At 34.8% G+C, this 27,163-nt stretch overlaps 1 protein-coding gene and 1 long non-coding RNA gene across 7 annotated transcripts; one reads left to right on the forward strand and one right to left on the reverse strand.

The window, feature by feature from the left end:
* Positions 1 to 3,081: 3,081 nt before the first annotated feature.
* LOC18440642 (clathrin adaptor complexes medium subunit family protein) lies at positions 3,082 to 17,658 on the reverse strand. 6 transcript variants are annotated; one of them, XR_016042786.1, is made up of 9 exons: positions 17,180 to 17,658; positions 10,178 to 10,324; positions 8,701 to 9,035; positions 8,270 to 8,562; positions 7,439 to 8,132; positions 7,234 to 7,319; positions 5,656 to 5,712; positions 4,605 to 4,652; positions 3,082 to 3,531 (listed from the first exon to the last, which is right to left on the reverse strand). XR_016042786.1 is itself a non-coding variant. In XM_088849727.1 (8 exons), exons 3-8 carry the CDS (start codon positions 8,715 to 8,717, stop codon positions 3,460 to 3,462), a joined length of 1,386 nt encoding a protein of 461 aa, XP_088705853.1. In that variant the 5' UTR covers positions 8,718 to 9,035; positions 10,178 to 10,324; positions 17,180 to 17,658; the 3' UTR covers positions 3,082 to 3,459. The 6 variants fall into 6 exon arrangements, 4 of the variants coding, with proteins under 4 accessions (XP_088705853.1, XP_006850843.1, XP_088705857.1 ...); XR_016042776.1 differs by having other exon boundaries at positions 8,706 to 9,035; positions 17,180 to 17,549; XM_088849727.1 differs by having other exon boundaries at positions 7,234 to 8,132.
* Positions 17,659 to 25,199: 7,541 nt separating this feature from the next.
* Positions 25,200 to 26,332, forward strand: LOC110007820 (uncharacterized). The gene is made up of 3 exons (XR_002282076.2): positions 25,200 to 25,559; positions 25,736 to 25,953; positions 26,095 to 26,332. It is a non-coding gene; the product is annotated as an uncharacterized LOC110007820 (long non-coding RNA).
* The last annotated feature ends 831 nt before the right edge of the window (positions 26,333 to 27,163 follow it).

Below are 27,163 nucleotides of genomic sequence, written 5' to 3' on the forward strand. Positions count from 1 at the left end.
AGATGAAATTAGATTTTCAGACCATCCTATCATTTTCGACACCAAAATTGCTTCTTACAACAAAGTTTGAAGGTACAGCTCACTTTGATTGTTTAAAGCTGCAACCTTGAGCAAAAAATCACGCTAAAAAAGATACCCAAAATTCTCACGCTAAATGTAAACAAGTGTGTATCCTGATAAGTTGGCACAAAACAATATGACTAAGGCAAAAATAAGGTCTTGTCTCGGATCAATTTGTCTAAAAAGCCAGCGTTGATTCTTCAAAAGAACATTTCAGTTAATATATGATCCTTTTTTATTTATTTATATCTATGCTAATAGAATGGGAGGCGGGACATTACGTTGAGGCATCCAGCCCCCAACCAATTGTACCCAATCCCCATTTCCCCAGTATATGATCGAAGGGGCATCAAAATCAATCTACACTCGTGGCGTATGTTTGTGTTGAAAAGTTCATTAAGGCGAGTTTGATAACAGGGAGTTTGAAGAGGAAGAAGGAACTTTATCTATTAGTATTCATATTATGTTTTTGATAAAAAGTGGAAGATAAAATGAGAACTCTCAAGTGTTGAAGTTCCCACCTTTCAGGCTTGAGTAAAGTTCTATAGTAAACTATAGAACTTGAAAATGGAACTTTTTATTTTGTCCATGATATATATATATATATATATATATATATATATATATATATATATATATATATATATATATATATATATATATATATATACAATATATAATATATTTTTTATTTTATTTATATATATATATATTAAAAATAAATATAAAATACAGTATTTCATATATTATAATATGTTATAAATATTATATATTTCTATTTAAATTATTATCTATGTAAATAATCAAACAAAATCTATTAACGTTTTAGCTTCTCAGTGAGATTATCAAACACAGAAACTAAAAACTTTTTAAGTAACTTTTAATTTACAGTTCTTTAAGTAACTTTAATTTACAGTTCTTTAGTAACTTCCAATTTCCAGTTCATGCTCTTACTTCATGTTATCAAAAAAATATACCAAAAGATAAACTATTTAACAATGGGTGTGGTTTCTATAAGGTTGCAACCTTAAACAATCCAATTAAGGTGCACCTCCAAATTTTATCGTAACATGTAATTTTATTGTAAAAAATTCTTAAGATTATCTTAAATTTTATTTTCATATCTAATTAGAAAAGGTTAAACTTAAAAAATGGTTAAAATCAAAAAGATTTATAAACATATGAAAATCTTAAAAATGGACAGTCTAGATAATGTATTGCCAAGATACATCATTTCTGATACTCAAAATTTTTTTTATTTATTTTTATATTCATACATCTCGATGTCGAGATGATCAAATAGAGGGTTAGTCAACATTAAAACAACCTTTCCGGTAGATTTTTGAGGTGCGTATGTAATTCTACATTTTACGGTTGCAATCTTATATAAACTTTTCCCTTTTTAACAGTTTACTCAACCTCTATTTAATTTCATAAAGTTCATCCAAGTACCCATGATCACCAGTTGAAATTGTCGAAAAAAGTAAAATATTAAATGGTTGATCAGTGTTTTTTGATGGATTGCTTGATTGTTTTCTATGGGTTTCATTCCTCTTCCATCCAAAATTGGATCACACCGTTGTGACAAAAATTGATAACCTCTAGGCCTGACTGGGATTAGCATTTCATTTCCAGTTTGTGCCATTACCCATTGGGACGAATTAGGAGGGAAAATGTCGAATTAGTCAAGGAAAAGATTACACGAACCTTTCTTAGATCAAAATATACAAGTACTCCCACGGGTAAAACCCAGGTAAGAGGACTTTGTTGGACCAAGATTTCAACGATGAGTATAACTGAGATAAAGTATTTACTCCCAAAACATGGGTACGGTAGGAATATTTTAAAAAAGGGTAATATGCAATAAGAGCTGTCTCGTTTGTCAAATCTATAAGCTTTGGGTGTTGAGTCCAAAAGCCAAAATCGTTGACGGATATGAATCGTGTTATCCAAATCAAAAATCGCCCAAACGCTCCACCAAAATAGGCAAAAAAAAGGATTCAGACAGCTCCAAATAGTAGAATTGCCAATTTTTTTGCAAAATTGCCAATTTTGAAGAGTCCAACCAATTCTTCACCAATTACGATCAATACTTCACCGAGTAAAGCAAAAACAACAAACCAAAAAAGATTGAACAATCTTTTCTTAAATTACTTCTAAAAAAAAATGAAACAAAAATTACTGTTTCCACCAATTCCCCCGATCCAACCGGGATATGGGTGTGACCAATTTGAGTCACCGATCCGTTTTTTTTTTTTTAACCTTGCCAAAAACCATTTGAACTTCGAGTCTTATCAACGACCGCAACACAAGCCACCAAGTTCAAATCTAATGGCTAATGATGATTGCAACCTCCTTGTATAAAAAAATTAATATTAATTATATATTTTAATTTTTGTAAATTATCTATCCACAGTTCGATGGTGTTTCAAATTTTCATATCGAGCAAATCTAAGGAGATGTGCACACGACAGAACTAGTAACAGCGGACACTTAAGTAGAAGGACAGGATTATACAATCCATCTCCAGAATTTACTCTTCCTCAGGCATGATCAGGGGATTTCCTTGTCCAAAAAGTATTAGATGGATTTTATTGCCTCCATGAACATTTACAAAACTAAAGAGGAAGCTCCAACTCAATCACCCCTTGTTGAATCTAGGCCACACAATAGGGTTTTATTCACTCAAATTTTTTCTTTTTTCAAATCAATTGACTATCAAATAAATATTTGAAAATCTCTAAATGAGAAACCACGTAACCTCATGAAGCAACCTCGAAAGCATATAGCATTTTCTTACAAGGAAAAAATAAAAAAATATGAGAAAAAAATTAAATAAAATCCATATAACTTTTTGCCCTTTTCTTACATTTTCAATGTGTTGCACTGTTAGTATGTTATTCTCTAATCATCTCAAGGAAGAAATCTCAAATCTTTTTTTTTCTCTCTTCATTAACTTAACTGATGGTTAAGCAAAAAGCTCTCAAATCACCATGACATTAACGTCCCCAAATGCACAAATTTTAAGGAGCCAAGAATATATCACAATAATTAATAAAGAATAAGAAAAGTGATCACTTTCTAGGGTGATCAAGAAAAAAGTATCTCATTTTCGATTTGTTTCCCTATTTTTTTGATACTAGGCAACAAAGAAATTAAGTAGGCACTTACATCTTCAAATTACAGCTCACAAAAGGCTCCAGTATGGTGAATTAATTGCTTATTCCAGGCACCAGGACTCAAACAAAAGATATAAAAAAAAAAAAAAGGTCAAAAAAAAAAGTGAACGGAAAAAATTTAATCCATAGGACAAAATAATAGGAAAATAACGCAAAAAGGAAACGGCAAAAATAAGCAGGAAAATTATTACCCAAGAAGAAATTACAGGAAGGACAGCTGTTAAACTTTTGGTGATGCAGCATGCGGGCATTTGCCTAATGTATTCCACAAAATGTAATCACCAGATGAAGCCTGAAACAAGAATTAAGAGAATATAAGGGATTCAATTCAAATTTTCTAAGGTAAAGTTTCAGCGTGTCAACCATTGCACCTATTAAAATGTGTCCACCTTCCAAAGGCCATCTAGGGATGGGTTTTGGATCAAAAATTTCACAAGCCGACAATCTCAACCACAACAATCATGACTGAAAAGATAGATAATAAATTTTGAACCTTAAAATAATTTAAAATTACAGTCGATTTTGAACTTTTTTCTTTCTTTGGACAGATCACTTGAGTTCTTCGCAGATCATCAAATATGCAATTTTTTGGAACTGCAAATTCATGAATTGAATGGGAAAAACGCATTTTGTAATGATATTTTATAGGTTCATCATCATCATCATCCAAACCTTATCTAATTATTTGGATTCAACTTTATTTATAATAAGATGTGGTAAAGTTTTATGTTGACTGCCTACCTAACGCAACCGACATTCTTCACCCAAGCTTGGGACGAGTTAAGGGAAAGTTTAAAGTCCTCACCCTTATTAGTCCCTAAATCCATGGAAGCACAAGTAGACTCAAGGAATAGACACATAAGAAACCCTTTCTTTTCAAATAGTGGGGCTAATTATCACATTATTTGGGTCATTCTTTAAATTTTCCAACCAAAAAAAAAAATTTAAAATTAACCATAAAACAAAAACAGGTTCTACTAATTTGAATTTCGTAAAACAAAAATGCCACTGATGTTTTATTCTTTCAAAACTAGCGACATTTTAGTAGTTTTCTAGCTTCAAACTGTACTTTCCAAAATTTCCAGAATAAAAATAATATTGCCACCAGCCATTTTTTCAAAAAAAAAAAAATGAAAATCAGAACAATGGATTCAAACATCAAACACAATGGTTGTAATAAATTTCACCGCACCTCTATGCTATGGCACTCAAAAAGTGTAACTGGTATTTGGTATGGCAAGAATATCTACAACTTTACCATTGTGTAACACAAGGAATATCAAGGAAAGAAATTTACAGGTTGAGTACTTTTCTTTGCCATTTTCTTTGTTAAAAAGATTTTGAAGCTTCAGATTGATTGCTCACCTGTGCGAAAAACTCCACTGGTGCTTTAACAGAGGGATAAATGTTTACCTGCATAACATTTGTAAAAATATTTTAGTACTAGTAAAAACACATGAAGACTAGTTGCTTCTATCACATAATGTGTAACAAGCAAAAAATCCAACAAGATCTGGATACAGGGAATGAATTAAAGTTAGAATAGTTACAAAAAAAAAATTACCCACATAAAAGATTTCATGATAATAATTTTCCATATTACAAATAATTCAAGGATTTCCTATTAGTATCATCTCATACTTGGCTGACAAGGATGACAAGACCAAGGTCCTTAGATCATCAAACAGAACTGATAAAAAAAATCCATTCCAATCTATTATTATTATTTTGAAATTTGTTAAAAATGGTTTCTCCCAGTGATGAAAGGTCAGACTTCTCTCCTGGACCCTTTCACAATCTCAGACGTCACCATTGAAACCCCCTCACAACCATGGGTAACATTCTAGTCTTAAGCACTCCTAGCTAAAAGCCCCTCTGTTCGAGTCCCCCTTTGTTTCCCTTCCAGCATGTAAAGCTTCTTATTAAACTCTGTTTCATACCATTGTTCCACCTGAAAAGATTCCCTATGTGCTTCCACCCATCTCTTTAAACCCAGCACTTCCAACCAGATGTTTTCAAATCTGAACAACATTATACTGCAACACTTTTCGAGGGAAAACACTAGATGGTAAGTCTCCATATACAACATCCATAAGAAGTGGACATGGTACAGAACAGGCCTAGGAAGGGGCATTAGACATCTCACAGAAGCTCCACAACCCATGCCTTCATTTGCACAACCACAAGGCTCGTGATTCATGCATATAATTGAGGCCATGAATAAAAAATGTCCCATATAGAATGTTCAATCTCGGTAGTGTACTGTAATAGTTGTAATAATCATTGGGTCCTCTTAATAATTAAGTATATGCTCACTTGAAAAAAAATGTATGTGTTTCTCTCACAGAATATAAAAAGGTCATCACGCATGAACCGTCCAAGCAACACCATGCAAAAAACACAGCTAGTGACTTACTGATTTTGGATCAATGGACATTCCTGATAAAGTTCCTCCTAATATCTTGAAAGAAACCTGAGAGATACAATAAGGAAAGAACAAAAAGGACAAAGTGACATGTTAATAGACAGTAAAATGTGAATAGGCCTTTCAGCAAAGCACAGCACAGCAGATAAGCACAAATTTCAGGTAACTCCAATGTCGAGACAGTGTGTGTGTGTGTCTATTATGTCTGCACAAACACATAAAAATGTCAAAAATCTACCTGTAATACAAGCCATAGCCTTGTTAGTTGTTTCTTAAAAGGAAAAAGTTCATATAGAGCCGAGGCTCTAAACAATCAAATGAAAGCCCACCTCAGAAATTTTGCTAGAAGAGGTTTTTTTGATGCCCACATATCCTCAAATTGATCATCTCGATATCAATACGCATGGACATGAGAAAATAATGGATTTCAAGTTTTGGAAATAGTGCATCTTGTAATGCATTTTTTGACAGTCAATTTTCAAGATTTTCAAGTTTTCATAGATTTGCTCGATCTACATTATTTTTGAAGCATTAAATTTTATAATTAAATATGAAAATATATTTAAGGCTATCACAAAGGTTTCCAGTATTGAAACCACATTTCTTGATTTAAACGTGCGCTTTACTTTGATTGTTTAGAGCCTCGGCTCTATACAAACCGCATCCTTGTTAAAAACCACATGAGCACACATGATGTGTAAGGCTCCTTATCTTTTCTTCTTCAGAAAGGGTATAACAATGAAAAGCAACATAAGTGAATACCCAAAGTCGAGGAAAATGGGAGAATACGACAGCTGAAAGCAGTCATATTTCACATTTGTTTTGAGAAAAGCAAAAGATCCCAAAATACTCGGCACATATATAAATACTGAAATTTCTTTGAGGCAATAGGAATACATCACGGTGACGAACAGTAACTAAAAAGAACTATTAGAAACAGTATTACATACAGAGCATAGTAAAGAACAATAAACAAATATCGAGTAGGTATACCAACCTAATAACAACAACCAGAAATATTGAAGGTTTCGGCAGAAATGAAAAGTTGTCGTGGCAAAGAAATAAACATTGACAAGTCAACTAGCCAATTTCTGAACAAGCCATTTAAGGAAAACTCTCAAGGGGTCAATGATATTTCCACTTTACATTCTTAAAGGCACACACATTATCTTCAGTTAAAGATACTGAGAAATACAAAAAAATTAACCCATTGATCAGCAATATGAGTCTAGAACTTTGGAATTATCCTATGCTCCAACATTTGGAAAGATGACTATCACATCCTCATCAAATTTAGAGTTATTCATAAAGTTCTCCTGGCAAAAAGACAGGCAAGTCACCCAGAAGACACACAGAAGCACCGAGAAGACATCAGAAATCCTTGAATTAAATCAGAGATAGAAGTAAAACTTTGTATATACACACAATCTTGATAAGCATCACAAAATGGCTTGAAACAGAGAAATAGGAGTGTTTTTAAGAACTATATATCAAGACCCAGGAAAGCAGCAAACAGATTGGAAATCATCCCAAAACTGGTAAAATGAGGGCATCAGTCGATAAGCTTACTTTTGCATAGTTATATGCTTCCCAGCAAAAGGGCTCTTCAAGATCAACAGCAGGAAGGTCCTTGTTCATTTTCTCCATCAAAAACTCTTCCATATTAACCATATTAGTCGAGCTTTCAACTTCAACATCACTATCTTCATCAAATACAGAACCTTGAATAGACTTGGAAATAGAAGATAATGTTTGAGCAGGTCTTGATGCAAACCTAATAGTTCCTGGAAATGTTGCCTCTATGCTTTTCCCAGCCACACCTCTTCCACTAGTGATTATCTTCCATTCAATCGAGTGTTCTGTGGTAGTTACAGTCCCTATAGATGGATTTCCATCAAAAGAAACAACTCTTCGTCGTGGAAAGGGCATTGTTACTGTACAAAACTCCATAGTTAGGGGAGACCTATAACCCTCCATTAATTTTAGCTTGAAAAGAAAGGCCCCTTCATCTTCAGATACCATTGAGAGCTGGTAGAAGCCTTTTATAGGAGGACCTAAGCCACAAAAGGCCTGATAACGCAATAATAAAAAGTTTCCTAGTGGAGGTGAAAACATTAGAGATTGCTTATCCACACCCTGTTCAGGGACCTGAGCACAAGGATGAAATGATAGAACCTCAATGCGTGCTGTGTTCAACCCAGTCAAAGGGAAAGATATATCCGGCAAACCTTCCAACTCAGCTCTACAATTTATTTGACCTGAAACTGATATAGTATCTGGAATTTCATCCCGATCATACATTGCAGCATAAACAGTTTCATGAATTGTAAAAAGTATACGTTGCTTTCCTCTGTAAAGATAAGGCTTCCAAGCTGGCTGCTTAAGATCTGAAGGTGGTACATCTGAAGCCGAAAAACCATTGGCCTTGATGGCAGATATATTGGAGAAATTGAGATCCAATGGTGTCCCTGTACACATTGAAAAACAGTTGAGAATCACTTTAATTAGCACTTAAATTTACTTAATATAACAAGCACAACAGGTCTGCATTTAGAAAACGAAAAGGAAATTTGAGATGAGAAATACCAGAACAGAGAGTACCGACCAAAGGGCATTGAGCTGCTTATAAAAGTTCGCAATGCGTCTTTATCAATTGGTCTCGAACTGCTTTTTGGAGCATCTGATGTTACGGCACCTACCACTGCATTGCCAGCCATCGTGGCAGCAGCTACAGGTGCAGCTACAGGCTTTGCCCTAGCCGAAATGCTTGATATCCCAATGCTTCCAGTTAAAGAATCCAATAAGCCTCCAACTGAAGGTGATGGATTGACAACCACCTCGGGTTCTAAGAAATCACCAGTCATTACATCTCCCAGTGCATGTGCCACCATAAATGCCCTATGCAAATCCATGATACAGTTATTAGACATAGAATATATATCCAGCTAACCTGTAGACTCAACGGTAGATTAAAAACTCTAACCAGGATTAGCTATTCCATAAATCCATAGAAATTACAGCTTCAAAGAAACTTACCATACCCTGTGATGCATGGAAGATCAAGTAGATTGGAAGATAGATTTTCAGAAGGAACTCCATTTTCCACCGTTCCGCTTGAACTTCCACAGTCAGGTCTCTGGGACAATCTCTCATACATTTTCACATACCGAGGTTCAAGAAAAGGTAAGATAAGAATGCGGTATAGGCCTTTGATGTGCAAGATAACAGGCCATACCAAATAATTTTCTGCTTCCTCTTCTTTGTTAATGTGAAGGCTAATAATGTGGCGAGTGATTGGATCATCAACCCAAGAATCCGATCCTTTTAAAGATAGGCCAACACGTAAACCATAACCACGAACCGAACCTTCCCTGCAGAAGAAATGTTGTAGAGTCAATAATAACGAACATTGAAGCAGATCACAACTGTTCCATTCGTACTCCGTCAACATGTCAGAAAAAAAAGAGGGGAAGGGGGGGGGGGGGGGGGGGGGGGTGTCAGGGTTTGATAGATCACAACTGATGGAACAATGATGCCAAGGAAGACAACTAAAAGAATCCACTAGTAGCAAATCAATAATGATCAAGATTGAAATGGACCAGTCACATAAACATACTGGTGTTCCCTGAAAAATGTGTGATTTCCATATATGTTGGCGCATATCTGGTATGTATATGCAGGAAATCAGAGAGCTGACCACTTTTGATGGTCGGTACTCTGTCCCCTTTTTCTTCTATCCTCCTTCCCTAAGAGTGTTATTCTAGGTCTTTTTGTTCTGTTAGGAACAGATGTGTAATTAATTCTCTCCTTAAGATGATGGTATCTCATGTAAAACAAATGTATTGATGTGAGTGATGATGCTGTCTTTCGAAAAACAAGCGTGTGTACAGGTGTGCATCGGTTTGTCTAAGAGAAATGTTTGAACTCTAAACCTCCCTCATATAAATTAGATACATTTTCACCAGATTTAAAACACACCAGTGCCACCACTGCAAGTCTGCATACATGTGTGAACTGTGAAGCGCTTGCTTGTCTACCTCTGGGTATTCTATGTGCAAGTGGTTACATATAAGCTTTGAAAAAGTATCCACTAATTCAAGATTAACAAGCTCACAAACAAAATTAAATCATGTAAATAAGAAATTTCTAAAGAAAAAAGTCATTCTATTCCATATGGATAACCTTTCCTTTTACATGTATTTCATCAGTATATTAATTTATCAGAAAAAGAAAAACATGTGGAGACCATTAGAAACATAAAAAGTAATTCCAGAAGTAACCCATTTATTTCATACGAACTCGTCATGTATTGCAGATTTTGGTTAAAAAACAGCGATGACAAATGGAATCAATCGAAAATGACAAAGGTCCACAGTTGTGAAAATTGAGCAAATAATAAATGTTTCTGTAAGAAATATACGTATAGGTTTTCTATTTTCTGATAAGGGAATGATATGGCTAACCAAAAGACAAAGAGAAGGTAACATAGAAACAAGTAATATATTCCACTAACCTCTGCTTTCTCTCTATAAAAGCAGCAGCTATCTCCCCATCACTTGGCAGCAATGACAAGACACTATATTGAAACTTTCCCTCTTCTAAGCTATTATCTTCACTCTTACAAGCCAAGCGCCATCGCCTTTCAACCACTGGAAATCGTCTACATATCCATTTCAGAATTCATTAAGTGTTACTAAAAAATTCAAGACTACATAACTAGAACAAGAATATGTGTTCCTACATAAAAAACCGTATCTCCAAATTGTGTCCATATGCATGCACATAATATGCATAAACACATGTATAAAAAGAAAAAACATGAAAAGAAGAATAAATAATCTACACAAGTTCTTTCCCACCCTTTATGGTAAACCTACATTGCTAAGCATCAATCATCTTTACATGTGCTCATTTCCCTTCTTGGACCCATTTTGTTCATACACCTATTTGTTCTGTTTTGTTCCTTAATCATCCACTTTATAATATTTACCTGTTGTTAACTGTTTTTAATTGAACTTCCTACCCATATTTTTTAGTTGTTAACTCCACACGCAATCCTCCATTTCCTTTTTTACTTTGAAAAATTCATCATCCCCTTCTTTTGATATCATTGAATCAAAAAACATTGCTGTGCAGGGTATATGAAAGTCCCCAAGAAACTTCTGTGTGAACAAGAGAGGGAGAAAACCAGACATTATCTTTCTTTAAAAAGCAAGCGACTTTGGAAGTAGGAAGGCTTGTGAGGTACCTATAAAATTCCTGCAACTAGACTGGGTGTGCAAGTTCATGCATGTATATGTGTATATCTGCACAAAGCATGCATATGTAGACAGACCATATATTTGTGGATGTATGTATACACACATTCACACATCGTGCAAAACAAGACCAATTTTTAATGTTTTAGCCTGAAGAAGGTCACTCAAAAGTATATAATTGCTGAACAATTGAAATTGACAAACTACGATGAGTGATAAAGACACTCAGTTCAAGATATACAGGTTCTTCAAAATAAGTGATCATCAAATAGTTGATATACAAAAACAAACGTGTATAGTTGTGTATACTTGTGGTAAATAATTTAAATTATGAGAGCAAGAGTTTCTATCTAAGAGGGAAAAAGAACGATTGTCTGATTTCATGTAAGGTGGGTAAATGAAACCTAAATTCAAGGTGAATTCAGGTGATTTGAAACATGCAACATGCATCCAATAACTGCAACAAGGGGGGAGAAAACATAAATGAACATATCATCACGCCCAAAAAGACCCTGTGGTACCACATAAAACCAGATAGTTACAGCATAAAATGCTGGGGAGGCAGATTGCGATGGCAGAGCATCGGAACCATGTATGTTTTATAGGAAACAGATGGGCCATACTTCAAATGGAAAACAAATGCAATTAAAAGATGAGCCATACTTCAAATGAAACTAGAGAAAACCTGGACTAAAAGCATGGGACAGTAAAGTAACCCAAACTCCAACTTCCAGAGAACGAGATAAATAAACCTCAGGAACAAGATGCTTTAGCTGGAAAATACAACGTTGTCCCAGATGCTGTGAATTGATGCTGAGGATTCCCAGATCTTTAATGCTTCCATCCAGCAATGCATTCAGGGTTGGACCCTAGGCTCTTTAAGTTTAAGATTAATACTCGGGAACTGCATGGAAAGTTCAGAAGTTTTGGATGTAGAAGATTCAAGGGTATCAAATGCCAAGTAGAAACAGAAGATCTTTGTGTTGATATCTACAACCCTAGACAATTGAAAACAGCTACCACTCCAGTACAATAATCCACATGACTACAATGACTTCAAAGAAATCTAGTTTCACTATTTACAAGTTATCTGACTCAGTGTTTTAAAGCAAGGACTTGGGTTGGGACTTACTGGGTTCCCGAGCCCGAGCCAGGCAACTCAACTCAACCGAGTCTGCCGGAGACTCAGCAAGAGAGTCAGTCGAGTCTTGAGAATATTAACACTAAAATATTGGGAACCAGTGAGACTTGTCCATTGACAATGTTTTTCTTTGGGAATTGGCAGACTGCGGAGTCCAAGTAACTCAGGCAAGTCCGAGTTATTAAGACATGCTCAATTCTTATTTAATGTATATATGTATAAAACCATTGTTTGGTCTTGGTTCATTAGTTCAAGAGCATAATTGTCCATTCCCATTATGGGAACATATATGTATCAAAAAAGAGGGGCAATGAAGGCAATAAGAACTTTTTCTTCCTGCCCAAAACCTTGAGATGGCATCAGAGCCACGGTTGAAAATGAAAGAGTGGGAGCAACAGAGCACTCAATCCTCCAATCTCTATCACCTATCATCTATCAGGATCAAAATTTCTCTTAGCTATTCATTGCTACAATATCCTCTCCAAGCAAGAAGAAAATCCCTATATTGTTTGCTTTGAAGAAGCATCTCCAAAATCAAAGATTAGGCAGCACCTCATATGTGAGAAATTCCAGCACAAAATACAAAATCCAAGATTAGTCATTCAAAAGGTGTGGAAATTCTCACTTGCAAGTTCTTTCTCTCTCTAGAAAAAAATTCTTCTCCTTGAACCCTGAAACCTTTTTTCTTTCCATATGAACTTCTCTTTATCCTCTTTTTTCTACCATCTTCTCCACACCTAGACCAATATATTATCATAAATTGCAAAATTGCATTAAAAAAAAAAAAGTTTGCCCATCTACCTCATTTCTCAAGGCATCATCAAATGTAGATGCTCTGTTATCCATTAAATCACTCAAACTACCTTTTATGGAAAAAACAGTTTTTCCAAGTTTTTCACAAGCCAAAATATGGCTGGATTTCTTGATGGTACAAAGCCTTGTCCTCCTAAATACATCTCAGAAAAATCCACAACAAGATCAAATCCAAGAAACACCTCAACCTAATCCAGAATATGACACATGGATAAGCTGAGATCAACTTGTGGTTAGTTGGCTATTTGCTTCTACATCCCCAAATGTACTTGCAGATGTCGATGATCTCCCAACTGCCCTAGACACTGGGTTGCTCTAGGAAAACTATTTACCGAAAAATCAAAGGTCAGAGAAATGCCACTCCGCATGGACTTACAAAACTGGGAGTGTGGGTCTCCATCCATCTTTAGTACTTTCAACGCTTCAAGGCGAAATGTGATGATCTAGCTGCTATACAGAAAGCTGTATCCAACGAAGATAAAGTCATGTTTATTCTAAATGGGCTTGGGGAGGAATACAAAATGATTGTCACATCACTTATTTCGAGACCTCCTTGCCCTTCCTTTGAGGATTAACGCCCTATCTTGCTCAATTTTGAGAGCATGTTTGTCAATACCCCAAAGTTAGAAAACAATCCACAACCTCTTGCATTTACCTTCATCGTAAGAGCCCCAAGAGCACCCTTCTCATGGAGCGGACAACAGAGCGCACATGATTGGCGTGGAAGTAGATGCTATAAGCAAGGAAGGGATTGAGGGCTTGGCATCGGAGACTTGGCAATCCTAGTTTGAAGACCCTACAAAGACTGGGATGCTGGCGTAGTTTCATTTAGTACTACTCAGTTTACTTCACTATGCACTACTCGTCAATTGGGAAAGCATGCATAACTCCCGTTCTCATTGGATAATCATGATGAAAATGTTACTTATTAACCTTTTCACTTAATACATGATGATGATTGAGGGCCTTCACCTGTGGATACTATGAATGGATACCGTTATTATGATTCTTCTATTGATCAACGCAGTAGATATAGTTGGTTCTTTCTTATGAGACATAGAACTGAAATTTTTGAATGTTTTAACCTATTTCATGCCAAGGTTAGAAACTACTTAGGAAGACACATTAAATTGTTGAGATCTGACCACAGGGAAGAATATACATCAAATGATTTTTCAAAATTTCCTAAATGATAATGGAACCCAGCATCAAATTTTCATGCACATATACTCCACACCAATATTGGTCACTAAGCGAAAAAATAAACTCATTGTAGAGACTGCTTTATCATGATGCTTGATTCTCATACTCCTTATGGGGAAAGGCTTTCTTAAGAACAGTCCATCTTTTTAATCGACCCCCTTCTTCAATACTTTCAGGAAGCATATGTTATTACTATAAACTTTATGAATCAGTGATGACTAGTAGATTGTGCATCTTTGGCTGTACATGTTTTGTGATATTGATTCTTCCCTTCACAATAACCTTCAGCCTAAAGCACATCGAAGATTGTTCAATGGTTACAGTCCTGACCACAAGGCTTACAGATGCTATATTTCCTCAATACGAAAAGTGATAAGTTCACGCCATGTTACATTTGATGAGGCTAATCCATTCTTACTCCAATACTGATATAAATCTTTCCTTCACATCATTTATTTCAAAGTATATAGACATCAGTGCAGGGGAAGAATATGGAAAGATGAATGCACCATCGCCTCTTCAACCTCTTCCTATTGCAAGGACTGATGCTCCACAAGCACAACCCAACGAGGTAAATACATCCCCATGGGAGAGGTCTGGTTCTGACGTCTAAGCAGTTTCCAAGCCCAGCACCACCTCTTCGATTTACATATCAAAGGAGACATGTGGAAGGGAGTCAACATGTTAGAAGATATACTATCTCAGATAACACTGTGTCATCTTCTCACACCACATTATTGTCTTCCTCTCCCATCAATCTGAAGAGATCAGATTGTACTCGACACCCAAGCTCATGCTCCCTAGTGGATCAATACGACTCCTTCTCCAACTTCTCTGATGAGCATGGAGCTTTCATGGTGGACGTATTGAAAGAAAATAACCAATATCATATGAAGAAGCATTTCAAGATCAATGATGGAGAAAAGCCATGGAGGAATTGAGCTTTACATAGAAATGAAATACGGGTGGGAGCTAGTTCCACTACCTCAAAAAAAAAATGTGGTGGGCTCCAAATGGGTTTACAAAGTAAAACACAAACAAGATGGAAGTATTGAGAGATTCAAAGAACACCTGGTGGCCAAAATATATAACAAAGGATATGGAATATAATATGAAGAAACTTTCAACCCCATGGTCAAAGCTGCAACTATAAGGGCTATTATTGCTTTGGCGTTCCTAAATGGATAGGATCTAAACCATTTGGATTTTAAAATGCATTTCTCCATGGAAAATTAAAGGAAGAAGTCTACATGACACGAACTCCTGGCTTTGTCAATGACAAATTCCCTCACCATCTATACCGACTTAGAAAAGCCATATATGGGCTAAGGCAGGCTCCCAGGGCCTAGTTTGCAGATTCTTACACGTTAACAAAATGGAGGGGTTCACTCAGTTTTGCAGATAACTCTCTTTTCATCAACAAAGGAAGCTCAGGTATAACCCTCATACTAATGACATGATTATTACCGGAAGTAACAAGTGGGATATCGTAAATCTAAAAGCAAAGCTGCACTCGTCCTTGAACTGAAGGACCTTGGGAACTTAGAATATTTCCTTAGCATAGAAGTACATAGATTCTTATGAGATTTACTTTTATCTCAGCAAAAATATGCTATGGAGTTGCTTGAGAAGTTTAACATGTTGGATTACAAACCATTAGAAATCCCAGCTCAAGTGAATCTAAAACTCCTAGCCTATGAAGAAATTACTTCCAAGTTCCAAATGCTACTCAATATAGAAGTCTGGTCAATGGGCTTCAATATCTCATCTACACAAGACCAGACATTGCATATGCAGTCAATACAGTGTGCCAACATATGCAAAGTCCAAGGAAATCGCTCCTTGAGGCTATAGAAAGAATATTGAGATATGCTAAAGGAACACCAAACTCTTGTCTTCTATATGTCTCACAAGGTGGACTAAAATCAAAACCTTCTCTGATGCCGACTCGGAAATTTGTCCTGATGATAGAAGATCACTTGCATGATTTTGTATATTCCTTGGAAGAAATCTTGTTCCATGGAGTAGAATAGAGCAGAAAAAATGAGCATTCACTTGGAAAAACCAACTACTATATATTGTGATAACCAAAGTGCAATCGAGATATCATAAAATCCAATACAACATGGGAAGACCAAACATCTTGGAGTTGATCATCACTATTTACGAGATATGGTTTGTGAAATTACTGTAAAGTTTATACACACATCAAATCAAGTTGCAGACATTATGACCAAAGCTCTCAACAAGAATAAATCCTCTCATGATAAAGACAAGCTTTCTATGCTGCCATGTCAGCTTGAGGAGGAGAGATAGGACATGCTCAATGACGGGAATGAGAGCTTTTTCTTCATGCTCAAAACCTTGAGACGTATAGGACTCACCGAGTTTTCCAACATTAATCTCACTAAAGCAGGGTTTAAATCTCCAGAGTAATAATCAAATTTTTGAGAGAGAAATTAACCGTCTATGTATTTCTTAGATGATTTCCATTATCGAGATGAATTTGCAACAACAATAATAAATAGATTAATAGGTAGATAGATAGATAGATAGATAGATAGGGAGAGGGAGAGAGTAGCCATTTGATGTCCTTAGAAGTAAACAAATCGTCCCAATCACTGATTGTACAAATGCAACATGGAACCAAATTAAACTGATTTTTCCTCAACAATCACATCTAGATAGATATAAAAATAGAGAGAGAGAGAGAGAGAAAAAAAAAAGAGAAACATAAATTAGAAATCCACATCTGATATTGAGTGAAGTAGGAAAGAAAAAATGAAACTTCTATCAGTAAACGTACGGATGCAACATAACATCTAATGAAACCATATATTGCAAAGCAGTGCCCATACTCACGCTATTGTTTCTATGGAAAAGCCATATAATACCCTACAGTTTCAGTTGAGAGAGATAAATAAAATTCACAATAATAACAAATGAACCTAAACTTCCATTGAAGATCCAATTGAACCACTTGAAAAGAAAAAAAAAAAACTGAAACAGTAGAATCCATAAACTAACAACACAAAAACGCAAATAAATAACGGATCCCACAAATAGACAAAAAAAAAATATGAATTAATAAAGAATTTACCTGGAATAGACAACGTTGTCCAGATTGTTGAGGATCCAAATGGCCCTGATGCTACAACCTGGCATATCTTTCAGAAAATGACACCTAAAACCCTGAAACAACCCTAGAACACAGTGGATATTACGCAGAGTAAACCCTAGCTCTCAGAGGTCGTCGACCGTAAAAATTGGAAAGGCGGGAGTTTAGAGATAATGAAATGGATTGTGTTGGTATTTATAGACGTTGCGCAATTTGATGGTCGGCTTGGCTCATGTTAGAGAGAGGAAGGAGAGTGAGAATTAATGCTTGGTGTGGCGCACAGTTGAGAGAGAAAGTAGAAGGAGAAAGAGCGGGTGCATTCCCTCCAAAAATACTGCGGTTTGTCCTGCACGAGCCATAATATCCGAGAGCAAGTTTAAGGATCGTGTCCGCTTGCACGTGCAAACTACATCAAGACTCGGGCAGTTTACACGTGGAAGGCTGCAAATGGGCCGGTTTTCGATGCCAACGGTGCGCCCAGTCCGAATTTTATAAACAGCACCAAGTGCAGGCCCCGTCCATAGGGTTAGTAGGTGTCTCTGTAATAATTATTTGATAATTTTTATATTTTTTTCTTCGTTTTTGTTGTCACAATGAGCTCTACTCTGAAACTAAATTTAAGGGAATTTTATCAAAAATACTTGTGAGAGGTGAATTACTTAACATTTTACCAATTTACGGCTATTGCAAACCATAATCATATGGATTTTGATGAGTATTTTACAAATAAATCAAATAGTATGGGTATAATGTTCAACGATTCATCTTTCATTGGTATTTGGAAAAAGGATGCAGTTTCTATGAAGCCTAGGCCTTATGAAAAACAGGTAAAGCTCCTCTGGAAATCTTGTTCAAAGAGCACTTCAAAAAGCTTAGAAACATAAAAAATACCTCTCTATTTTTCTATATCCCGATGACGAATTGCTCGGAAACATCAAAGATATCCTCTCTGTTTTCGAATAAGCATAGCATAGCTCTACCTCTGTCCCTACTCATTTTTTTCTCTCATTCTCTCTCTAAACTATCAAAAATCTAGTGTCTAGTATAAGTTCCAAGCTAGGGTGCATAAAGCTTAGAAACATCAAATATACCTCTTTGTTTTCTTATATCCGATGATGAAGTGTTTTTCTTATGCACATCAAATAGAATATCCAAGGGGGGTAAATATCATCTTGAAATATTGCTCATGCATGCTCGAAAGAAAAGAACTCTTAAGACATTTAGTTTTCTAAAACCATGCCATCTTTTGCCCGCAGTTCACCCACCAATTATTCAACAATTCAATACGATATTTCATAGGTGGAAAAAGGAGACGTTTTTGAAAGTCATGAACCATGATTTTACAAGACTCGACCGCTTCAATGGCCTGAATTTCAAGAGATGACAACAGAAGGTCATCTTCCTACTTACTACTCTCAAAGTGGCTCACATAGTCACCGAGTCTATGCTTACATAGTCACCAAGCCTATGCCTACACTACTGCCTCCATCTAATGACTCAACCGAGGAGCAAACTCAAGGCTGCAAAATATGGATGAAGGACGACTATATTTGCAAATGACACATCATCAATGCTTTGGAGGACCCGATCTATGATATATATGCACCCATTGACACGGCGAGAGAGCTGTAGAAACTACTTCAAACCAAGTACCTCACGGAAGAGTCTGGTAATAAAAGGTTCATTATTGTTAATTTTACAGACTTTAAATTCATTCAAAATAAACCAATTATTTCTCAAGTTTATGAATCGCAGCTTGTAGTCAATGAACTGAAAGATTATGGAATTTTTCTATTAGGCTTTATGATTCGTAAGCTACCCCCATCTTGGATAGAGTACAAAAAGAAAATGAAACATAAAAAAATGGACCTTGATTTGGTTCAACTTCAAATATACCTTCGAATTGAATAAGATAATAGACTTAGGGAAAAGAAATACGAAACTATGAATTTTCATACTAAGGCAAACTGTGTTGAGCAAAAATCAAATGCTCTATATAACAATAAGCCTTTATTTCCTATGGTCCATATAAAATTATCAGAACAAAAAATCTAATGTTAGTAAAAATAAAAATAAAAAGCATAATGTTGTGTATGTGAAAAATTATGGCACTATTCAAGAGAATGTCGACACCGAAAATGGCTCAAAAGGTTTAGACACCAAGCGAACATGATCACTGATGAACAATTTATAGCAATGCCCACGAAAGTAAACATAATCGATAAAGATAATGGATGGTGGGTCGATACCGGTGCTACCTTTCATATATGTTTAAGACCTTCGAACTAGTGGGTGACGATAATTTAGTTTAGCTTAGAACCCAAGTCGTGGCTAAAATGTATGGAAAGGGAACGATGGAACTAAAATTTAGTTTGAACAAGATTTTAACCTTGGAAAATGTGTATTACGCACTGGATATGAAAATAAATTTTGTTTTGGGATGTATCTTGAACAATAAAGGCTTTAAAATGGCTATTGGGTATGATAAATTCATATTAACAGTAAATGATGTATTTGTTGGCAAATGATACTCTTGTGAAGGGATGTTCAATTTTAATTTAGTGATTGAGATGTTCAATTTTAATTTAGTGAATGGAATAAATAAGTCTTCTGATTATATTTTGACTTATTGTAATATGTGTTATGATTATATTAAATATTTGGTTAAATTATGATTGATATCTAATTGTAATGATTTATCTAAAGAAAAATTTGAAGTATGTGCGCAAGCAAAAATAGCTAGAAAATAATTTCCGTCAATAGAAATAAATAGTGAATTGTTAGGACTTATACATAGTGATATATGTGATTTAAATAATATTTCAACTAGATGTGGTGAAAGATATTTTATTACTTTTATTTATGATTTTTTTATATATGTTTATGTTTATTTGCTTAAACATAAATATGTGACTTTTGAAAAATTTGAAGATTTCAAAGCGGAAGTTGAAAATCAATTAAGTAAAAGAATTAAAATCAAAAGAAGTGACAAGGGTGGAGAATATTCATCAAGTAATTGCTCATTATACTCCTCAGCAAAATGGATTAGCATAAAAGAAAAATAGAACTTTAATTGAAATAGTAAATGCTATGTTGATTTCTTCTTCATTGCCATTGAATTTATGCTGTGAAGCTTTATTATCTGCATGTTTTATTTTAAATAAAATTCCATATAAAAAAGTGATATGATCGCTTGAGTTTTGGTTTATTATAAAACATGTTTTGAATTTTTTTCAAAGTATGGGGTTGTCTTGCTTATGTTAGACTTCCATATCATTAAAAAAAAACAAAGAGTTCCTATAACCACAAAATATGTTTTTGTGAGATATTCACAAAATAGTAAATGTTATAGATTTTTGGATCTAAATTCTAACACAATAATTAAATCTAAAGATGTTGATTTTTTTGAAATTCTCACTTGTAAAAGTGAATTAAATGAATCAAGTAGCTTGCCAAATGAAAATAATAATGAAAACCCTCCCAGCCCTCATCCCTTTCACAGCGGATTTTTCTTACGACGACAACAAGACGCCCTAATATGGCATTTCCTGCAGGAACATCCACAATGATAAAAATATTGATGAAGAACATGTAGAAAATAATGTTGAAGATAAAATGGAACTAAAAACAAGTAAAATAATTAGAGGTGATCCATCTTTCAACTTTGGACCTGATTTTTATATTTATTGATTGAGGCTAATCAAAATAAGATTTTAAATTCTATACCTATTATCTCAAATGTGGAGGAAGATCATACATCACTAAGTGAGGCATTAGCATCTTAATGTACAATTTTTTTTTGAAGATAAGTTATAAATAGTGACATGGACACCGTAATAACTAATAAAACTTGGAAATTAATAGATTTTTCACTTAGTTCTAAATTCATAGGTTGTAAATAGATATTTAAAAGAAAAAATAATGATGATGGTTCTACTAATAAATATAAAGTAGGATTAGTTGCGAAATGATTTAAGCAAAAAGAAGGCATTGATTATTTTGACACATATGCACCTGTGACATGAATTTATACTATTAGATTGTTCTTACCAATAGCCTCTATTAATCATCTAGTAATACATCAAATGGGTGTAAAAATTGTTTTCTTAAATTGTGACATAGATGAAGAAATATATATGCAACAACCCAAAGGGTTTGTGATGCCAGTACATGATAACAAAGTTTATAAATTAGTTAACTCTTTTTACTGATTAAAACAAACACCTAAACAATTGTATAAACAATTTGACAGTGTGTTGATGTCAAATAGTTTTAAGATAAATGAGGTTGATAAATATGTCAATAACAATGTTTTAAAAAAGGGAAAATATTTTTATATATCTTATTTTTAAGTTTTCGTTTCACAATAGACCAAAAATTTTAAAAGATATTTAAACTTATTTTTTTAATTCAAACAAATCTAAAAAACATCAATTTTCTAAAACCCATCATCCCAAACTTCTCTCTTTTTTTTCTATCCCCGCACCCTTCTCTCTGCTCTTTCCCATTTCTCTCCCCTCACTATCTCTCCTCTAGCTCTCTCTCTCTCATCGCGTCAGCCATTGGTATTCTCTTTATCATCTATTGATGAAGATATCCCTCATCCCATTCTAAATTTCAATTCAATGCAAGACTCCGTCCACATTCCCACTTGTTTTTCCGGCAAAAAGCTGGCCGAAGACCTGGCCAATATTGCCGGAAAATTGAACCAGAGCACCATGAATTGCCTATATGACACATAAATCGTTGGGTTCCGACATCTAGTCACACTGACCTGATGTAAAACCTAGTGGCGCATGCCCTCTCCATTGCCCTAGAAAATCCGGGTATCACTACACATGCAAAATGGAGCTCAAACCATGGTACGTTTGGAGCAAAAAGGGGTCAAATCCTTCGAAATTGATAGCAAATAGCTCGATTTCTACTGGGATTTGAGAGCCGCTAAATTTACACTGAGCCTGAACCATTTGTTGATTTCTATGTTGTTTTGGTTTGCGAAGAGGGGGTTGAGCTTTCGCAAAGAGGATTTGCAATATTTACTGTCGCATGTGATTCTCTTGCAATTTTCTTCAAATTTATGTTCCTAACTTGCCCATTGATCATGTCGTAAATGAAGCCACAAAAATTCATTCTAAAAAGCACAATATGTTAAGGTTTTTTTTGGTAGTTCAAAGATAGAAGCCAAACATGTGATGTAGCCTGATAATCTTCAAGCGCTAGCTCTTAAAAGAAGCTTGTATTGAAAATACATAAGAATTGGTTGTTGATGGGCTGATTTACGCATGGGAGGAGGGAGATAGATGGAGGATGAGAGAAATAGAGCAAATAAAATGGGGGATTTGAAGAAATAAGCCTTCAAGAGAACAGAGGCCTGGCCTTATTTGATAGAGCAGTGATGCTATCAAAGAGTGCTCGTTTTTTGAAAGAGAAGCTTTTTGTAACCAAAGCGAGATTTGAAGAGAGAGCATGTCTTTTTTACATTTGTTTAGGTTAAAAAATAGATTTAAAGTAGTAATGGGGTTAGAAGAATTTTTTAAAATTTTGAGTTTATCAATAAATGAAACCTAAAAATAAAATATATGGAGATATTTTGCCTTAAAAAAATGGATCGGTGATTCGCATCGGTGGATCGAAAAAATCGGTGGAATCGGTAATTTGTGTCCCTTTTTTTAAAAAAAATAAGATCCTCATATAAGGTTAAAAAAAAATGATATGAAATGTATATCTCAACCTGAATATGTTAAGATATTTGGTTGTTTAATGTATTTAATGACTAGCACGATGCTTGACAATACATATACGATAGGCAAACTTAGTAGATATACAAGTTGTCCAAATAAAGAGCATGGAGATGCTATATCTTTAATACTAAAATACTTAGAAATAACTATCAATTATACCATAAAATATATGGATTATCCTATATTGTTGTAATGATATAGTGGTGCTAATTGTGAACAAAGAAATCCAAGATTAATTATCAACATCGGGATGGATATTTACACTAGCAAGTGGTGCGATATCATGGTAATCAAATAAACAAACATGTATTTCACGCCGCGGAGTCTTAAATTATTGCTTTAGACTCAGTCAATAAAGATGTCGAATAGCTAAATAATTTGTTATATGACATTTACATATAGTCAAAACTAATGCATGCGATAACTATATATTGTGATAATCAAGTTACTATAGCGATAGCTTATAATGATGCATATAATGAAAATTTTACACATATTGCTATAAGAAATAATTCCATTCAAATGTTAATTGGGGATAAAATGATAAATGTAGATTATTTAAGATCAAAGGATTTTTTGGTTGATCGTTTGACAAAAAGCCTTGCAAGGGATGACATTAGTAAGATGTCGAAACGAATGGGACTAGAGTCCATTGAGTAATCATCTAGAGAATCAAACATAGTATTTTGTAACCTCAAAATTATTGGTTTAATGTGGTAAAAACAATTTACACATATGATTAGTTTGGTCACTAGACGATAAATTTTTATAAGCACCTATGCTTAAAAATCCATACAATGGATGAGTCTAGTGATGACCTATATGTTAGTACGTTGTGTTATACTCTTGATGTGGTCTATGGACTATACATAAGTCCGAATGTTTTATATACATGGGCACTCTTGATAGACACATCTATATAAGTGTGGAAGTGCAACCACTTCCTATGCGAGGAGATTCATCTCTAAAACACCTATAAAATTGGGATATATATGCACAAAACCCAAAACGTACTGGTAGCTCAAAAGGCATCGAGTCAGTTAGTTTGGGAATTATGTTAGTACTTATTTTTAGGTTTTTTCCTTTTTTAAAAATTTCAAAAACACCCCTATGCACAAATTGATTATTTAAAATTCATTTTTCATTAATTTTCAACTTCATTTAGATGTGATTTGTTTAATCATTATTTAAATACACCTTTCATATTTTATTATATTTATTATATATTTATTTTATTTTTTTATCACTTTTTTGGCCGCTTGCCCTATTATAATGGTTGAACCAACTAATCGTTTGATAGGGTTGCAACCCTATCAAAATAAGTAAATCCTCACCTCACAACTCATCAAAATTGCAAGTCCAACTCATCAAAATTGCAAGTCCAGCATCGGATAAATCAATCATCTCGACTTGAATATTATGGTTGTAAAAAAAAAAAAAGGATTTCAAGCTCTAACAAAAATATAAATTATAATAAATTATTTAAACCGACCATTTTGCCTTAAAAATAAGTCATCATAGATACGCAAGATCCCCACCTAATTCTACTATCTCTCATCTTATCGTCTATTAGTGCCACATCTAAATTTTCTCGAATGTATTCATAATTTCGTATTGAATTCTATCCCTTTTTGTCTTGTCATTTATCAATCTCAACATTCTCGTATCGGCTACACTCATTTTATGATTGATGTTCTAAATCACCAACTTACATATTTAAAAAAAGAAAAAAAGAAAAAAAGAAAAAGACAAATATGCCCTTTACCAAACTTGAAATTTTGAGCCAAGGAGCCCATTGAAATCCGAAACCACCATTGCACCCTCGTGGGATTTCAATTAAATGGCTTGATTCATTTTCTCTAATTTTGAAAATAATAATTTGGGATTCTAAAATTGTTCATTTTATTTTTATTTTTTATTTTTTGAAATAGCACATATTTTTTTGTTTTGGTAATTCGATGAGAAAGATTGGCCCCTACCCATTGTTTTTCAAATAGTCGAGAGGTTTGTTTTTCAAATAGTCGAGAGGTTAGCTTTTTGAAGGTTTTGGTGAGGTGATGTTAGTGGTGATAATGAAAACCTTGATACAATGATGTGGGTTGCTACAACCATAGCCCAGCCCCTTTCTCAAATATATTTGTTGTTTGAGATAAAAAAGTGTGCATGGTGCCCCTGGAGGAGCACGCCTTAATAGTCACCTTAAAATAAAACACGTCAGGCATCAACGGCATAAAAGAGGGAACAAAAGGACTCCTCCTCTCAAGGTTAAATAACTTGTTCTTACTTTCTCTCTACTCTTTATCTTTAAACCTTTTACCACCAATGCAAATGTAGAGGGAAAATCTAGAAAGAGAAGGTGTTCATCCCAAATTTGCTGTCCTCATATTCCTGATGATATTTGCGTCTGCATTTTATCGGCCCTCACTGTTGAATCGATGTACAGGTTAAAATGTGTGTGTAAATCATGGCAACAACTTCTCGGCTCCAAGTATTTTGCACAGATCCATTCTCTCTCTCCCACCCTACCTTCTGATACCATTGATGTGATTCCCGATATCTTTGGCTTCTTCCTTCTTCGGGTCTCCAAGAAATCCACCCAAAAATATTTGAGTCAAACCCTGGTAAGTCCGCCCTCGTCCAGAGGACGTGTTACTAAGTTCATTTGCAGCAATGGCATGGTGTGCTACACAACTTCAGAAAACACTAGGATGATTTTTGTGCGTAATCCTGTAACTAAGCAACATCTCACCCTTCCATCATTGTAATGTTATGGTTATGTCCCTTCGTATGATTGCAGGGTTTTATTTCAACCCTGTGAACCACACTTTCAAGTTGCTGGTGAGAAGGAGGGCCATGTTCAGCTCGGCCATGAGATGTTGGAAAGACGTTAGCTTTCTAGTACCAACCCATTGGTGGTCGGACATTTGCGTGCGTGGCGTTTACTACAGAGTTTCAGACCGGACGGTGGTGGCCTTTGATATGGAGAGCGAAATTTGGGAATACATTCCTATGCCTGTAATGAACAATTTTCCTCTTTGGGACCATTTTTTTTTTACATTTTTGTGCTTATTTTAACTTTTTAAAGTTGCATTCGGTTTTATTTTACTTTTACTATTTTTCTTTTAAATTTATTTAGGGCCTTTTGGCCATGTGCAGGAATCGGTCGAGTCCACAAAGTGATTTGCCTTGGCCAAGGTCTATGTCCTTTGGCTGAGGTTGGTCTGCATATTGAACGGTTCACATGGTAACTAGCTTTCTTTAGTGGTGCTTATTCTTCCAATATTGTAATGGTATTGATGATTTGTATGGGATGGGGTCTTCTTTACACTGATAAGAGGGCATATGAGCTTTTGATCTTGTGTGGAGTAATGCAACTTTGTCCTGAATTTCCAGACTTTGGGTATTGCTCTTAGTTTACCTCAAATTTTTTTTAATTTGCTATTGGAAATGGCAAAGGTTACTGGTTTTAATGAGTATTGTAACAAGTAATCTAGACCATCTATTTTTAAGATTTTCAAGTGTTATAGATCTGCACTATTTTTTAAATTTGAAATTTTATTATTAGCTTGAGCATGAATTTTCAAGCTATTGTAAGGTTTTTGACATTGGAATTACAACTTTCACAAAATTTAGCGGTGCATGGTATACGGTGGGCACCCCAGATAAACCTCACCCGTTTTTAAAACTAAACTATGAATGTATATTATTTATTTATTATTATTATTTTTTAATTTTTTGCATTTTTTTTATCATCATCTACCCTATGACTATGAGATTTTTTTTTTTTTTTTCTCCCAATAATACTATCAATGTTACCAATATTGTGACAATATGAACATCTAGCGCTTGCTTGGACCTAGACCTGAATATTGTTCGGGTACAAAATTTGGACCTATACCTAGACCCGAGGTCGTGTCTAACCGTCAGGTCCTGGGTCTAGTCGGGTCCATTGCCATCCCAACTTGCAGACCTAATAGGGGCCGTAAAGGACCTAAGGACTTCCATCTGCAAATTCCAAGGCTTTCAGGGACCTATTAGATCTGTGAAGATTCTGGGGATATAAAAAAATGTGAACGTTATGGGGATATGTGAAGATTCTGGGGATATAAAAAAATGTGAACGTTATGGGGATATAAAAAAATGGAGAAAATATGGTATGGGTGTAAATTTGAAAGAAAAAAAAAAAAAAAAGGCTAGTTTCAAAGTTTTACAAATTTAAGAGATA

Source organism: Amborella trichopoda, chromosome 1 (genome assembly GCF_054954075.1).
Source record: "Amborella trichopoda isolate Santa Cruz 75 chromosome 1, AtrichopodaSantaCruz75HAP2 v2.0, whole genome shotgun sequence".
Taxonomy (NCBI): Eukaryota; Viridiplantae; Streptophyta; class Magnoliopsida; order Amborellales; family Amborellaceae; genus Amborella; species Amborella trichopoda.

What these genes read in the sequence shown, in the direction of transcription:
- LOC18440642 (XM_006850780.4), bottom strand. Translation starts at nt 17,244, where the DNA reads ATGCCAGGTTGTAGCATCAGGGCCATTTGGATCCTCAACAATCTGGAC. An exon ending in GACAACGTTGTCTATTCCAG is followed by an intron (nt 10,325 to 17,179) that starts GTAAATTCTTTA and finishes ATGGATATGTAG; the next exon opens with ACGATTTCCAGTGGTTGAAA. An exon ending in TTTATAGAGAGAAAGCAGAG is followed by an intron (nt 9,036 to 10,177) that starts GTTAGTGGAATA and finishes TTTCTTCTGCAG; the next exon opens with GGAAGGTTCGGTTCGTGGTT.